Below are 17,215 nucleotides of genomic sequence, written 5' to 3'. Positions count from 1 at the left end.
AGGTCCCCAAACACTCCCCTGGGGCAGGACTGAGGTCCCCAAACACTCCCCTGGGGCAGGACGCGGGTCCCCAAACACTCCCCTGGGGCAGGACTGAGGTCCCCAAACACTCCCCTGGGGCAGGACGCGGGTCCCCAAACACTCCCCTGGGGCAGGACCCGGGTCCCCAAACACTCCCCTGGGGCAGGACGCGGGTCCCCAAACACTCCCCTGGGGCAGGACGCGGGTCCCCAAACACTTTTTAGGACAAAACTTGCAGATTAGCCTTTAAAATGAACACTTTTGATTTCTCCCATAGACTTCTGTAGGGAGTTCGGCGCGGCTTTACATATTACTTTCAATGCGCCGGCTGCTACGCTGGTTCATGCGCCTAATTAAGGCTTCACCCGGCGCACTAATTAAGGCATGAACCAGCGCAGCGCACAGAGCATAGTAAATCAGCCCCCATGTGTCTCTATGTCTCTCTATGGGTCTCTATGTCTCTCTATGCGTCTCTATGTCTCTCTATGGGTCTCCATGTCTCTCTATGAGTCTCTATGTCTCTCTATGGGTCTTTATGTCTCTCTATGTGTCTCTATGTCTCTCTATGGGTCTTTATGTCTCTCTATGGGTCTCTATGTCTCTCTATGGGTCTTTATGTCTCTCTATGGGTCTCTATGTCTCTCTATGGGTCTTTATGTCTCTCTATGTCTCTCTATGGGTCTCTATGTCTCTTTATGGGTCTCTATGTCTCTCTATGGGTCTTTATGTCTCTCTATGTCTCTCTATGGGTCTCTATGTCTCTCTATGTCTCTTTATGGGTCTCTATGTCTCTCTATGGGTCTTTATGTCTCTCTATGTCTTTTTATGGGTTTCTATGTCTCTCTATGGCCCCATACACACGATAGAATCCATCCGCTGAAAAATCCCAGCGAATGGGTTTCAGCGGATAGATCCTATGGTGTGTACACTCCACCGGATCTGTTTCCGCGGATATTTCTCCCCTGGGATGGATTTCCAGCGGATAAATATTTGATGACATGCTATCAAATCTATCTGCTGGAATCCATCCCAACGGATGGATCCGCTGGTCTGTACAGACTCACCGGATCCATCCGTCCGAAGGGATCCCCCGCATGCGTCGTAATGATTCGACGCATGCGTGGAATTCCTTATATGACAGCGTCGCGCACGTCGCCGCGTCATAATCGCGGCGACGGCGCGACACGTCATCGCCAGAGGATTTCGGCGCGGATTTCAATGCGATGGTGAGTACACTCCATCGCATGGAAATCCGCGCAAATCCTCGAGAGGATTTATCCGCGGAAACGGTATGGGCCTCAGTCTCTCTATGGGGCTCTATGTCTCTCTATGGGTCTCTATGTCTCTCTATGTCTCTCTATGGGTCTCTATGTCTCTCTATGAGTATGCTATTTTTCTAGTGTTATATTTTTGTCCTCTCAGAGATCGGAGTTTCTGATGATTAATAATGAGAATGTTTTCTGATAATAATCTCTGGAATGTCTGACAAGGACGCTTCTCTTTCCTGCACAGAGATGGGAATAAAGAACTTTCTGGCTGCAATATTCTGCCTGCTGATTGGATGGGAACATGTGGAGGTAATACGAGGACCGACACAACTTTCCAGGGAGGCTGAAATATGAAATAAAATCCCATTTATTGTAAAATTATTTTCTCCGGCCCACCAAGGCAAACACATCTTCCAGTTCTGACTCTTTTTCCTGTCCCTCCCACTAGGTTCCCCCTTCTCCTGTCCCTCCCACTAGGTTCCCCCCTCTCCTGTCCCTCCCACTAGGTTCCCCCTTCTCCTGTCCCTCCCACTAGGTTCCCCCCTCTCCTGTCCCTCCCACTAGGTTCACCCTTTCCTGTCTCATTAGCCAGGTCCCCCGATTCCGGCATTCTTCCCATGTTCCCCCTTTCTTTTCTATTTCTCCATGCCCCTCTCCCCATGTCCCTTTTCTCCTGCCCCACTACCCATGTAACCCCATTCCCAGCCCTTTTCCCCAGGTTCCCCCTCTTTTGCCTATTTTTTCATAGCCCTGCTCCCCGGGTCCCCCATCTCCTGGCAGCACTCCCCAGGTCCTCCCTTTCCTTCCCTTCTTCCCATGTCCCCCCTCTCCTGCATCACTACCCAGTTCCCCTTTCTCCTGCCCCGCTCCCCAGGTCCTCCCTTTCCTGCCCCACCCCCCATGTCCCCCCTCTCCTTCCCCACTCCTCATATCCTCCCTCTCCTGCCTCATTACCCAGGTCCCCCTGCTCCTGCCTCTTTCTCCAGGTCCCCCCTCTCCTGATTTATTCCCCAGGTCCCCCCTCTCCTGCCCTTCTTCCTAGGTTCCACTTTCCTTGGCTCTTTCTCCAGGCTCCCCCCTCTCCTGCCTCCCTCCCAAGGTCCCCCTCCTGCACTTCTTCCGTGGTCCCTGCTCTCTTGCCCCGCTCTCAAGGTCCCCCTCCCCCTGACCTTTTCCCCATGTTTCCCTACTCCTGCCTATTTCTCCAGGTCCTCCCTCTATTGCCTTGCTCCCCAGGTCTCCCCTATCCTGCCCTTCTTTTCAGGCCCCCCTCTCCTGTCTCTTTTTCCACGTCCTCCTTTCTTGTCTCTTTCTTCAGGTCTCCCTCTTTCTGCCCTGCTCTTGAGGATTCTCTTCTCCTGCCCTATGCTTCAAGTCCCCCCTTTCCTGCCTCACTACCCAGGTCCCCCCTCTCCTGCCTCACTACCCAGGTCCCTCCTCTCCTGCCCTTCTTCCCAGGTTCCCCCTTTCTTGCCTCTTTCTCCAAGTCCCCCCCTCTCCTGTCTCTTTCTCCAGGTTGTTGAGGAAATTTTATGAAGATGTATTTAATATGTATTGTCATAGTGTCACCCAGTGTTAGTTCTCCCGCAACATGCTCTAAAGAGCTGACTGGGGCAGACTGACGCTGGTTGAGTCCCGTCTTGTAGTGGAAAACTTCTTGAGGTTGGAGAGAGATGTTTGCAGAGTGGGAATGTGTCCACCAACGAGGGGCCCCTCTGCAATGCACAGAACGATCGTCTGGAGGGGATATGTTCACTCTGCAAGGATATTATCGGTTATGAAGGGGGATGAACGCTCTTGTCTTTCTGTGTGTCTAAACAGCACATGGCAGAACGCGTAGCGTACACCTGCAGATAATCTCCCATCCACAGGAACGGTAGTATAATCTGGGTATGCGTTGTTCTCTGAACAACACAGAATAAAGATTCATACCAGCGGTAATACGGGAGCTTTTGAACTGTCATGGTCAGGGAGAACATCCATGGTTGAAAGGTCCCTGCCCAGACACGCCCAAAAGATTCCCCTAGCCATTATTCCCTGTGTGGAGGTCATTTCCTGTGATGTAATTTCCCATGGAGAAAGTGATTGGCTGTTGGAGCCATCACTTCCTGTTTGTCATCGCTTTTGTTGTGTTTGAATAAAAAACAAGTGCGGTGCTGGGGAGAGGCGGAGAAGAGGATGATGCTGAGAACGTAGCTGTGGTGATGTTTGTTTACTTGGGGATATACGGGAAATAGAGTGATAGGTGAGATGCATTATATCATGAGACGGAATGTGTGCTTATTAGCACAGGAGATATGGTTTAGCCACATTTCCATGACAAAATGGCGAGCCAGGTAGGAGTGAACAGGGCCTCTTTAGCATCAAATCGAAATGAGGGAGAGAATGGATCCACATTTCGATGCGTTAGGGAGGTTCTGCTTTGCAAAAGAACAAATTTCTACACCAAGGTCCCCCTCTTTGTGCCCTGCTCTTGAGGATTCTCTTCTGCCCAATGCTTCAGGTCCCCATTCTCCTGGTTCCCTCTCTCCTACCCTGCTCCCCCACTCCTTAGGTTTGCCTCTCTTGCCCGCTTTCCAGGTCCCCCCTCTCCTTGGGTTCCCCTTCTCCTGCCAAACTCTCCAGTCTCCCCCCTTCACGCCTCCCTAGACCCCCCTCTCTTGCCCTGCTTTTCAGGCTTTCTTTCTCCTACCCCAATCCTGAGGTCCACCGGGGAGTCTGTGTGTCCTGTGGAGGGGCAACAATGCTGCTGAATTGTCCCCCCTCCACTCCGCGTCTCCTAATCATCATCTCGCTGGTGTTCATGGCCCCAAAGATGTGGCTGTATGATGTATGAGCAATAGGGGGAGGGGGGGTCTCATCTTACAGCAGAGTTTTGACTTTTGTCGGGTTTAAAGATGAGCTGAATTTTACTGTAACCTTCCATTGATGCAGCTTGTAGGTATGTGGAGTATATCTCCTACCTATAGGACCCTAGAGGAGGCTGAAGATCACTGTAGTAGTAGTTGGTGCTACTACAATGACAGCTGCGATTTTCTGGGTCCAGTGCCGAGCGGCTGCCCCATTACACAATGACTACAGGGGGGTCACTCAGTCGGCACGGCCGCCATTCACAGAAAGCCTTGTACTTTTTCATTGAATGGCAGGTGTTCTTTGATTGGATGAGGTGAAGATCGTGACATCACTGCCCTGCCTCTACCCAATTAGAGAACGTCTTTTATTCATAAAATATTCTGTAAATGGCGACGTGCCAAGCGAGCGCCTTCCTATGGTCAATCTTCAGAGGGGAAGCACCTTGACCCAAGACCTGGAAGATGGTGGCCATCTTTGTGGTGATTTCCGGCTTCTCCCGGGGATCCATCAGGTAAGAGATCGGAAGACTTCCATTGTGCCAAGCTGGACCAATGTACCCATCCAATAAAAATCAAAGCTTTAAGTTCGGCCCATAACTTATATCTCCTCAGGCGCTCAGCAACACCTACGAGTTGAAGTTCAAACCCAATGTCTTCGATGACCAATACATTGGGTGTGTGGACAAACTCAACGATGACGGCATGCCCAGGATCCTGCGGCAGGAGAAGGCCAACCAGGAATTTGACAAAGCTTGGCAGAGGGCAACTAAAGTGTGGAACAATATGGTGTCCAAGGTCAAACTCCCAGATGAATTTGAGGACGAGCATGGAATCGCTCTACTGGTGTTCACCAACCAGTTCCCTAAGAAGAACCCCATATACCAGCAAATGAATGCCAACCTCACCATCGCTGGAGCCTCTCTCAAGGACTACATGGACAACTTTCACTTCAAAGCTCTTCACTTCTACCTGACCAGAGCCCTGCAGATCCTCAAACCGGACTGCAGAAAACCGTATACCACGTTCCGGGGGAGCTGGGACACCTTCGAGGCCTCTCCGCTCTTCAAGTTTGGGAGATTCACCTCCACTTCCCTCAACAGCACCAAGGCTAAAACCTTCGGAGTGATGTCCTTCTTCCAGATCACCACCTGCTTTGGTGCCGAAATTGGCCAATTATCGTTTTACCCCGGGGAAGACGAAGTTCTGATCCCACCTACTGAGAAATTCACCTACGTCATGAAGAATGACTCCACCTATGTTCTGGAGAGCACCGGCCAGCTTTGCAGCTACTTCAACTGCGCCATCATGGGAGGTAAGAACTTGGCTTTTATCGCATGATCGCCAGATATTCAGAATAAAATCTGAGGACACCCTACTGACCACACCCTTCTATAACCACACCTACAAAAGCACTCCCCCATCTGTAGCCACAGCCACAAAAATCACTCACCTATCTGTAGCCACACCCACAAACCACTCCCCCATCTATAGCCACAACCACAAAAAATCATGCACCCATCTGTAGCCACACCCGCAATAAAATCACACCCACCATCTGTAGCCACGCCCACAAAATCACACCTACTTTTTTACAATTTCTTGTTTCTTTTTTTGACCTTGTTCCTCACTCACCGAGAATCCGGCGCTGACCCCAGCGTCCTATTATTATCATTATTGATTATTATTATAATTATTATTATTTTTTCCCATTTGTTATTTATTTATTGATAGATTGTATTGATAGATGGGGGAGGGGTTCCGTGTGATGGGGGAGGGATTCCGTGTGATGGGTGGGGGGGGGGGGGTGATGTGATCCTGCAGATCCAGAGATCATACAATGCAGATTTTCCGTGTGATGGGTGTTCCTCTTCAGGTGACCCCGTCTCATTGTCCGTGCCTTCCCGTACAAAGTTTTATTTTTTTTTCTTATTTCCTCCTCCTCCCCTATTCCTGATATTTTATCACTTACCTTTCCCTGGACGTCCTGTACTCCTCCCCCGCTGGGGTCTTCCCTACCCGAACCGGAAGAAGGGGTCCTCCCTCCCAGAAATGGGAAAAGGGGTCCTCCCTGCCAGAACCGGGAGAAGGGGTCCTCCCTCCCAGAAATGGGAGAAGGGGTCCTCCCTGCCAGAACCGGGAGAAGGGGTCCTTCTTACCAGAACCAGGAGAAGGGGTCCTCCCTACCAGAACCGAGAGAAGGGGTCCTCCCTACCAGAACCGAGAGAAGGGGTCCTCCCTACCAGAACCGAGAGAAGGGGTCCTCCCTACCAGAACCGAGAGAAGGGGTCCTCCCTACCAGATCCGAGAGAAGGGGTCCTCCCTACCAGAACCGAGAGAAGGGGTCCTCCCTACCAGAACCGAGAGAAGGGGTCCTCCCTACCAGATCCGAGAGAAGGGGTCCTCCCTACCAGAACCGAGAGAAGGGGTCCTCCCTACCAGAACCCGGAGAAAAGGTCCTTCCTATCAGAAGGGTTAGCTGTGAAAGACAGATCTTGGCCCCCCGCTAATGATTGGTAGAAGGAGGGACCAACTCCTTTTGATGTGATCGCTCTGACAGCCAATAACAGTGGTCACATGATCAGCGGATCCTTTCTGTCCCACCCCCGGTGTTCAGGACAATGGAGCAGGAGGGAAAGGGTACGAATGTTTATTCAGGCGACCACATCACAGCGTTTCGGGGGGCCAGGACGCCACCCCCTTATCAGGCAGGCGGTCTATAATACAATATGCAAGAAGATTTAAAGTGGCATCACATGGTAAGAGCCCACCCCCTGACCTCTGACATCATAAACCCCCCAAAAGTCATGCAACCAATAGCAGAATAAAGGTCCCTTCAGAGTACCACATGGGCCACCCTTGGTGTCATATTACCCGGGGACTCTGGTCTGAGGGTATCTGATGGGTTTCCATGGCCACCTGGCGTCCACAGTTGTCATGGTGTGGGTGGTTGCAGCGGTGACGCCAGGACCGCAGTGAGATTGGCCACCACCATGATGGGATCATTTGTCGGCATCCAGCTGGTAGGTACTAAAACCAGTGGCGTCACTAAGGGGGGTCAGAGGGGGCCCTGACCCCCCCAACATAATACACCCAGGATGGTGTGTGATGGGAATATTATAGACTATGGGTGCACAACCTGTGGCCCTCCAGCTGTTGCAGAACTACAAGTCCCATCATGCCTCTGCCTGTGGGAATCATGCTTGTAAATGTCAGCCTTGCAATGCCTCATGGGACTTGTAGTTCCACAACAGCTGGAGGGCAGCAGGTTGAGCACCCGTGTTATAAATGATCTGCAGAGAGGAGGAAGTGACACAGAGCAACCCAAAGGATCTCTCCTCCCACTTCCATAACTGATCCACAAGGAAGGGGCGGGGGTAATCATGGATGAAAACCCTTCCCCCACAATGGCTGTCCCCTCCCCAGGGTGACAACACTGCAGTGAAATCATTACAGCCAAAAAAAACGTTGTCACCCCCACAGGAGGAAGTACAATGAATGGGCAGGATCACCGGCTGTTAGAAGGACAGACGTAACGCCAAATAACGACATCAACATGGGAAGTCTTCTCTGAGATCTGATTGGTCGGGGCGACAGAGGCTTCACCTGAATACCTTTCCCTTCTCTATGACTGACCAATACCGGTCCAACCTGCTGAACCCCCGACACAGGAGTCCCCGGGAAGACCCCCGTATTTCTGGGTGATGTCCTAGAAGGTGGGAGGTCCGATACTTTGTATTATTATTATTATTATTATTATTATTATTATTATTATTATTAATATTATTATTATTATTATTATCATTATTATTATTATTATTATTATTATTATTATTATCAATGGCCCGGATTCAGTAAGATTTGCGCATAAATTACGGAGGCACAGGGCAACGATTTTGCCCTGTGCCCCCGCAAATTTGCGCCGCTGCCCTCGATTCACGGAGCAGTAGCTCCGTAAATTGCGAGGGCGCGCCGGCAAAATTGCCCGGCGTAAGCGCGCGCAATTTAAATTATCCCGCCGGGGGCGGGAATCATTTAAATTAGGCGCGTTCCCGCGCCGATCGTGAAGCACATGCGCCGTCGGGAAACTTTCCCGACGTGCATTGCGGAAAATGACGTCGCAAGGACGTCATTTGCTTCAAAGTGAACGTGAATGGCGTCCAGCGCCATTCACGAATCACTTACGCAAACGACGTGAAATTCAAATTTCACGACGCGGGAACGGCGGCTATACTTTAGCATTGGCTGCGCCTGCTATTAGAAGGAGCAGCCTTACGCTAAAGACGCCGTATGGAAACTCCGTAACTTGCGTACGCAGGGCCCGCGCAACATCGTGAATCGGTGTTAGTATGCAATTTGCATACTATACACTGAGCACAATAGGAGCGCCCCCTAGCGGCCACCGCAAGAATGCAGCCTAAGATATGCGTGGCATAAGAGCCTTATGCCACGCAGATTTTAGGCTGCAATCGGCGTTACGATGTTTCTGAATCAGGAGAACTCGTTACGCCGGCGCAAGTCAGCAATTGGTTACACAGGTGCAATTGCTCTCTGAATCCGGGCTATTATATTTATTATTATTATCAATATTATTACTATTATCATTATTATTATTATTAGAGATTTCTGTAATGTCAGCACTTTATAGATCTATAAAGTTTGAATAGCTGAATACTTCATGTCTATCTGTCTTCACAGGGGAGAAGAAGACGGAAGCGATCTGTCACTCAGGTAAGGACAACGCTCATCCCTCCTACAGGACATCACATGACACTACATCACATGACACTACATGTCTCTTCTCCGCTCCCTTCTCTTCACCCTCCCCTCCCTTCTCTCCTGTTTTCTCCTCTCCTCTTCTTTTTTTATCTTTTCTTCTCTCCTTTCCCCCCCTCCTCTCCTTTTTGTCTCTTTTTCTCTTCTCTCCCCCCTCCCCTCTCTCCTCTCCCCCACTCTGCCTCCCCTCTTGTCTCTTCCTCTCCCTTCTCTTCGCCCTCCCCTCTCTTCTCTCCTGTTCTCTCCTCTCCCCTTTGTCTCTTTTCCTCTCCTCTCCCCCCACTCTGCCTCCCCTCTTTTCTCTTTCTTTCCCTTCTCTCCGCCCCCCCCTCTCTTCTCTCCTGTTCTCTCCTCTCCCTTTTGTCTCTTCTCCTCTCCCCCACTCTGCCTCCCCTCTTGTCTCTTCCTCTCCCTTCTCTCCGCCCCTCCCCTCTCTTCTCTCCTGTTTTCTCCTCTGCCTTTTTGTCTCTTCTCCTCTCCTCCCCCCCACTCTGCCTCCCCTCTTGTCTCTTCCGCTCTCATCTCTACCCCTCTCTCCTATTCTTTTTTGTCTCTTCTTCTCTCCTCTCCCCCTCCCCTCTCTTCTCCCCTCTTGTCTCTTCCTCCCCTCTTGTCTCTTCCTCTTCCTTCTCTCCACCCCTCCCCTCTCCCCTCCCCTTTCTTCCCCTCTCCTTTCTTCCTCTCTTGGATAGAGTGTGGAAAGGTTAGACCCCCCCCCCCTTAGGTATATATTACTGTTCCCCTCTCTCCGGTGACACCATGCGATGTTCTGTCTCCCATTGGGGACACTTCTACTGACAACTAACAGGGAGGACATTTTCCCTCACTTCCTGCTGTGTCTCTGGGACAGGAAGTGAAGGGAATTCTCCCCAACAAGACCTAGAGAGGAATAAAAAGGACTGACAGGGGGTCTTATCCCTCCCCCTCCCCCATCCAAATCCTAAATGAAGATTTTTGTTACCAATCCCTCATACAGGGAGACGACGCCCCCAACATACATCACAAATCTCTGACCAATCAGCAAACATTCGGGGGTCCATGTGTGAAATATTCACCATCATGTCTTCAGCATTCCCACAGACCCCCAACCAACCATCAATCTGTAATATGATTGTCAGCGCCATCTAGTGCCCACAAGGTGGTATTTTCCTGAATTTCCTCAATAAAAATAATCATATTACAGTCAGTATGCTGTGTGAATGTTTTACATACAGAGACCCCCGATAGTTACAATGTCCATTTCTTATGTGACTCCAATCTGTCTTCTGTGTTTATCAGACTCGTCCAAATTAAAGAAGATCGAGAAGAACAAAGTCTCCTCCCCTCTGTCTGAGCTGGAGGAGCGAATCACAGCGCTGGAGAAGCTGGCCATCCGGAACCACGAGGAATGGGACAGGCACAGAACCAACATTACAGAATTGCCCGTCTTCATATTGTACACCTATAAAGAGATGGAAGGTGATTGGGAAGGACGTGCCAGACTGCAGGAAGCGTCCCACTGCTTGCCACCAATGTAACGGACCCCCAAGGCAGACAATAGGCCACACCCCAAACGACCCAACACAGAGCCCACCATATGAGACCATATACACAACATTCCAGTGTCTGATTACTACAGATCAGACTGGGGGTTCTCATCACCCTGCGCCCCTAATAGACACACAGAGCCCACCATATGAGACAATATACACAACATTCCAGTGTCCTAATACCACAGATCAGACTGGGGGTTCTCATCACCCTGCGCCCCTAATAGACACACAGAGCCCACCATATGAGACAATATACACAACATTCCAGTGTCCTAATACTACAGATCATACCAGGGGTTCTCATCACCCTGCGCCCCTAATAGACACACAGAGCCCACCATATGAGACAATATACACAACATTCCAGTGTCCTAATACCACAGATCAGACCGGGGGTTCTCATCACCCTGCGCCCCTAATAGACACACAGAGCCCACCATATGAGACAATATACACAACATTCCAGTGTCCTAATACTACAGATCATACCGGGGGTTCTCATCACCCTGCGCCCCTAATAGACACACAGAGCCCACCATATGAGACAATATACAATATACACACAACATTCCACTACAGATCAGACCGGGGGTTCTCATCACCCTGCGCCCCTAATAGACACACAGAGCCCACCATATGAGACAATATACACAACATTCCAGTGTCCTAATACTACAGATCATACCGGGGGTTCTCATCACCCTGCGCCCCTAATAGACACACAGAGCCCACCATATGAGACCATATACACAACATTCCAGTGTCCTAATACTACAGATCAGACTGGGGGTTCTCGTCACCCTGCGCCCCTAATAGACACACAGAGCCCACCATATGAGACAATATACAATATACACACAACATTCCACTACAGATCATACCGGGGGTTCTCATCACCCTGCGCCCCTAATAGACACACAGGGGGTGACTTAGACATGAGAGGTGCGGGGAGCTGAAACAAGGGTACCCCAACTTCTCCAAGGGATTCTGGGTTCCACGGGACCCCCACCCAAAGTGACTCCCGTCACAGGTGGAATTACACTCCATGGTCATGGTGTACCTGTATTATCAAATGGAAGGTGATTGGATATCTCACAGAGGAACTAAACCCTCCAAGGAGATTCTCTTCTTTCCTCTCCTCTTATTTCCTCCTCTCCTTTCCCTTCTCTCTCTATCTTACAGTGGAACTAAACCCTCCTCTTCTCTTTTCTCCCTCTTCTCCCCTTGTCCCCCCTTCGCCTCTCCTCTCCTTTCCCTTCCCTCTCCTCTTATTTCCTCCTCTCCTTTCTCTTCTCTCCTCTTCTCTCTCTATCTTACAGCGCAAATAAACCCTCCTCTTCTCTTTTCTCCCTCTTCTCTCCCCTTCACCTCTCCTCTCCTCTTTTCTCCCTCTTCTCCCCTTGTCCCCCCTTTTCCTCTCCTCTCCTTTCCCTTCCCTCTTTTCTTTGTCTCTACTCCTCTTTTCTCCCGCTTCTCTCCGTCTCACCTTTCCCTCTCCTCTCCTTTCTCACTCTCCTGTAATTTCTCCCATTCTCTCCTCCCCTCTCCTCTACCTTTCCCCTCTCTCTCTACTCCTCTTTTCTCCATCTCAATTCCTCTTTTCTCCCTCTCCTCTCTTCTTCCCCTCTCCTCTCTTCTCTTTTCTCCCTCTCTTCTCTTCTTCCCCTCTCCTCTCTTCTTTTCCTCTCCTCTTCTTCCCCTCTCCTCTCTTCTCTCTCCTCTCTTCTTCCCCTTTCCACTCTTCTTCCCTCTTTTCTCCCTCTCCTCTCTTCTTCCCCTCTCCTCTCTTTTCTCCCCTCTCTTCTCCTTTCTCCCTCTCTTCTCCTTTCTCCCTCTCTTCTCTTCTTCTCCTCTCTTCTTCCCCTCTCCTCTATTCTTCTCATCTCCTCTCTTCTTCCCCTTTCCTCTCCTCTCTTTTCTCCCTCTTCTCTCTTCTTCCCCTCCCCTCTCCTCTCTTTTCTCCCTCTTTTCTCTTCTTCCCCTCTCCTCTCTTCTCCTCCTCTCTTCTCTCCCTCTTCTCTCCCTCTCCTCTCTTCCTCTTTTCTCTTCCTCTCCTCTCTTCCTCTCTTTTCTCCCTCTTCTCTTTTCTCTCTCTTCTCTTTTCTCCCTCTCCTCTCTTTTCTCCCTCTCTGCTCGTCTTCTCCTCTCCTCTCTTCTTCCCTTCTCCTCCTCCCCCTCTTCTCTTTTCTCCCTCTCCTCTCTCCTCTTTTCTCCCTCTCCTCTCTTTTCTCCCTCTTCTCTCTTCTCTTTTCTCCCTGTTCTCTCTTCTCTTTTCTCCCTCTCCTCTCTTCTCTCTTCTCCCTATTCTCTCTTCTTCCCCTCCCCTCTCTTTTCTCTCTATCCCCCTTTCTCCCTCTGCCAATCCCTCTCTCCTCCTCTTCTACATCTCTGCTTTTCCATCTCCTCTCTCTCTTCTCTCCCTATTTTAAATGTCTTGACAGTTTGGTTGAGAGCACAAGCAACTGTGACAGTTCTCGTTCATAGCACACCTTTTCTTCCTTCCCTCCCTCCTTTATTTTCTTTTCTTTTTCTCTTTTCTTTCTTTCCTCCGTAGGGATGGGGTGAACGGTTTTGGCCAGAGCATGAGTTCTGCCCATAGGGATGGAGAGCTTTCCAGTTGATGGTCCACCAGCTGACTGGGTCATGAGACTAGACCACTGGCCAGAACTTGCCCAGTATGCTATTCAGCTGCATCCAGCGTGCTTTAGGAACGGGCGTTCAGTGCTGCTGGAGGTTTTGTAAATGATCATAGAATGTGTTTGTCCACAGACTCTGTGGACCGTCTGACATTTATCAAAATTAATCTGTCCTGGATTACCAGCAGCTATGAAGCCCCTGTGACATCGGCCTGATGCCGATGTCGCTGATTAAGGGCCATATTCTCAAAGAATTACGCCGGCGTATCAGCAGATACGCCGACGTAAGTCCGATTCTAAGGCCGTCCTATGTTTAAGTGTATTCTCAAACTGAGATACACTTAAACATGCCTAAGATACGACGGCCAGCACCGTTGTATCTTAGGCTGCAATATCTACGCTGACCGCTAGGTGGCGTTTCCTTTGCGGTCAGCATAGAATATGCAAATGACTAGTCACGCCGATTCTCTAACGTACGCTTGCCCGTCGTAGTGATTTTACGTCGTTTCCGTAAGCGATACGCGGCGTAAAGATAAACATGCCCCCTAGGTGGCGTACTCAATGTTATGTATGGCCGTCATTCCCGCGTCGAAATTTGAAAATTTAACGTCGTTTGCGTAAGTCGTCAGTGAATGGCGCTGGACGCCATTTACGTTACCGTCATAACAAATGACGTCCGTGAGATGTCATTAAGCGCAATGCACGTCGGGTAATTTACCCGACGGAGCATGCGCATTGCGATCGGCGCGGGAGCGCGCCTAATTTAAATGATCCACGTCCCCTACCAGGATCATTTGAATTAGGAGTGCTTGCGCGGGTGGACTTTACGCTACGCCGCCGCAAGTTTACAGGTAAGTGGTTTGGGAATCAGGCACTTGCCAGTTAAACATGCGGCGGAGTAACGTAAAGGACATAGGTTACGCCGCCGGAGATCTATAAGAATATGGCCCTAAGTGTTTTTTGGTATGTGGAATCTCTGCAGGACTTTTAGGCATTCTAGTGTTGTGGGTATTGATTTCATCTGGAAGAATGTTTTTGGTGTAGGTTTCCTGGCCACAATTAACACCCAAAGACCAATTTTACCGCACCTGTTACAGAGGTAGAAATCCAAAGTCTTTGGTGGAGACACCAGAATTTATCCCCCAAAAAATCTCTAATCTTGTTTCCCGCGCACTACAGTGTGGCCTCGTCCTACAGAATAGCTTCCCAAGCCGTTGCTTACAAAATAATGCAACTATTGCTGCAGAAGGTTCTATACAGGGTACAGATGCACCACTTTACAGGTAGACTAAAGCCGCGTACACACGATCAGTCCATCCGATGAGAACGGACCGATGGACCGTTTTCATTGGTTAACCGATGAAGCTGACTGATGGTCCGTCGCGCCTACACACCATTGGTTAAAAAAACGATCGTGTCAGAATGCGGTGACGTAAAACACAACGACGTGCTGAAAAAAACAAAGTTCAATGCATCCAAGCATGCGTCGGCTTGATTCTGAGCATGCGTGGATTTTTAACCGATGGTTGTGCCTACTAACAATAGTTTTTTCCCATCGGTTACCAATCCATCGGTTAAATTTAAAGCAAGTTGGCTTTTTTTTAACCGATGGTAAATAACTTATGGGGCCCACACACGATCGGTTTTGACCAATGAAAATGGTCCATTAGACCGTTGTCCTCTGTTTAACCTATCGTGTGTACGAGGCCTAAGGGGACCCCCCAGGCACTATATTGAAAGGAATTTTTCATTTTTATACTTAAAGCATCAATAAAGCTTCAATGTGGTTCGTTATTCTGTTCCGAATTTACGATGTCTAAATTTTCTGGTGCAAACCGAACACGGGGTCGTTCGGCCCATCCCTACTCTTTGGTGTTCAGATGACAATGAAGTCCTTTCTTCTCTGCAGAGGTGAAATCACAGATGAAATCCTCCCAGAACCAGCAAAGTCCGAACGCCGAGGTCTTCCATCACACCACCAATATCCTGAATCTGCGGCTGGAAGAGGAGCTGAGAGATCGCAGAGCCCTCCGGGGGGAGGAGGAGAAACTGGACAGGATCCGCACCAAGCTGGACGGTAAGTCACCTACTGGACCAGTCTGTAACACAGCTGTATGAATAAACCCTCCCAAACAAGTCAAAACCCGGACAGGTCACTATATACGGGGACAGGGTCGTCATGGATCTAGAGTCACCCCAAAAAACTCCGGACAGGTCACTATATACAGGGCCAGGGTCGTCATGGATCTAGAGTCACCCCAAAAAACTCTGGACAAGTCTCTATATATGGGGACAGGGTCATCATGGATCTAGAGTCACCCCAAAAAAAACGGGACATGTCACTATATACAGGTACAGGGTCCTCATAGATCTAAAGTCATCCCAAAAAAAACAGGACAGGTCACTAGATACGGGGACAGGGTTACCATGGATCTAGAGTCACCACAGTCACCCCAAAAAAACCTGGAGGAAGAATTAAAAAGTAACACCATTCTAGAGATACATGAGTAAATAGGCTTTGGTATTACCCTACAGAGTGCTAGGGTGACCCCATGTTACCCTACAGAGTGTGAGGGTGACCCCATGTTACCCTACAGAGTGTCAGGGTGACCCCATGTTACCCTACAGAGTGTCAGGGTGACCCCATGTTACCCTACAGAGTGTCAGGGTGACCCCATGTTACCCTACAGAGTGTCAGGGTGACCCCATGTTACCCTACAGAGTGTCAGGGTGACCCCATGTTACCCTACAGTGTGTTAAGATGACCCCATGTTACCCTACAAAGTGTTGGGATGACCCCCTGTTACCCTACAGAGTGTCAGGGTGACCCCATGTTACCCTGGAAAAGCATTACGAGGACTCCATGTTACCATAGAGAGTGCTATGAGGACTCCATGTTACCATAGAGAGTGCTATGAGGACTCCATGTTACCATAGAGAGTGCTATGAGGACTCCATGTTACCATAGAGAGTGCTATGAGGACTCCATGTTACCATAGAGAGTGTTAGGAGGACTCCATGTTACCATAGAGAAGTCCTTGATGGTAATTTTTTTGGGGGTACCTCACATTTTTCTCTGACAACATTCGACGGATGTGTTCTCTGATGATTTCTCCTCCTCAGACCTCCGGGACTTTGCCTGGAACGCTAAGCTCCGCCTTCGTGATATGGAGGAAGCTCTGGACACTGACAGGACGCGGGTGACCGATGTCCAGGATTCCATTTCCCACAATCTGGAGACAGTGAAGACTCTACAGGAACAAATGTCCGTTATGCAAGGTAATTAGGATGAGGGTGTTGTAGGCCCCCCCCCCAGCCTTTGAATAGATAAGCCGGTTCTTGAACTAACGAAGGGCCCCACATGAACCACGGTCAGCCGACACCAAACTAGACCCTTTAGGCCATAGTTCCGGATAGGAGGACACAGTTCCTGTCTATATAGGGGCCCCAAGATTCCATGGGAAGCAGCGCACCGTTAGCGGCATTATTACAGCAGTACAGCCGCTTCATGTGGCCTTTAATGGGGCAGATCCCCCCACCCAAACGTCCTGCGTGTACCTGATCTGTGCTGTTTACTATGTTTCAGTTATGAATAGATAAAGTGAGTGAGTGTGTTCACTGTGTTCATTTAGAAGAGGAAGGGGCTGGTAAATTACATATTTAATAACCCCTTCCCCCGCGCTCCATCCTGAAACTTCCCCCCGCAGCAGCCAGGGAGAGAGGAGAGAAGCTAGCAGCACTGCAGGGCAGGGGGGGGGAGTCTGGGCAATAGGGGGAATCTCCCCCTGCGCACACCTATGCCCCTTATACTTACCCGAGTCCTATCTCCATCCAGCACTGTGCCTGTCTGCAGCAGCTCTTCTCCCCTCTCTCTCTCTTCTCACAGGACACAGAGGCAGCAGTGGAAGTCATTGGCTCCTGCTGCTGTCAATCAAGTTCTGTATGGGGGGGGCGAACTGTGCTTGTCTATGGATGCACACAGCTCAGCAATGGAGCGAGCACACACACGTGTCTCCATAGGAAGTGACTTTGTATGGTGGTGCAATGAGAAGAGAAGGAGCCGAGAGTGCCAGTGGGGGACCCGAGAAGAGGAGGATTGGGGGCCTCTCTGTGCAAACCCATTACAGAGCCGG

At 49.9% G+C, this 17,215-nt stretch overlaps 1 protein-coding gene across 1 annotated transcript in view; it reads left to right on the top strand.

The window, feature by feature from the left end:
* The window catches only part of LOC120928759 (ecto-ADP-ribosyltransferase 5-like), a 30,695-nt gene that overhangs the window by 5,439 nt on the left and 8,041 nt on the right, over window positions 1-17,215 (top strand). Inside the window, exons 2-7 of the mRNA XM_040339749.1 lie at window positions 1,534-1,598; window positions 4,754-5,453; window positions 8,837-8,869; window positions 10,193-10,372; window positions 14,992-15,159; window positions 16,206-16,361. Of these exons, the coding sequence (XP_040195683.1) occupies window positions 1,536-1,598; window positions 4,754-5,453; window positions 8,837-8,869; window positions 10,193-10,372; window positions 14,992-15,159; window positions 16,206-16,361 (1,300 nt within the window). The 5' untranslated portion in view covers window positions 1,534-1,535. The remainder of the gene's footprint in view (window positions 1-1,533; window positions 1,599-4,753; window positions 5,454-8,836; window positions 8,870-10,192; window positions 10,373-14,991; window positions 15,160-16,205; window positions 16,362-17,215) is intronic.

Source organism: Rana temporaria, chromosome 2 (genome assembly GCF_905171775.1).
Source record: "Rana temporaria chromosome 2, aRanTem1.1, whole genome shotgun sequence".
NCBI lineage: Eukaryota > Metazoa > Chordata > Amphibia > Anura > Ranidae > Rana > Rana temporaria.
The sequence above is the reverse complement of the archived record's forward strand: the minus strand, read 5'-3'. Positions and strand labels throughout refer to the sequence as shown.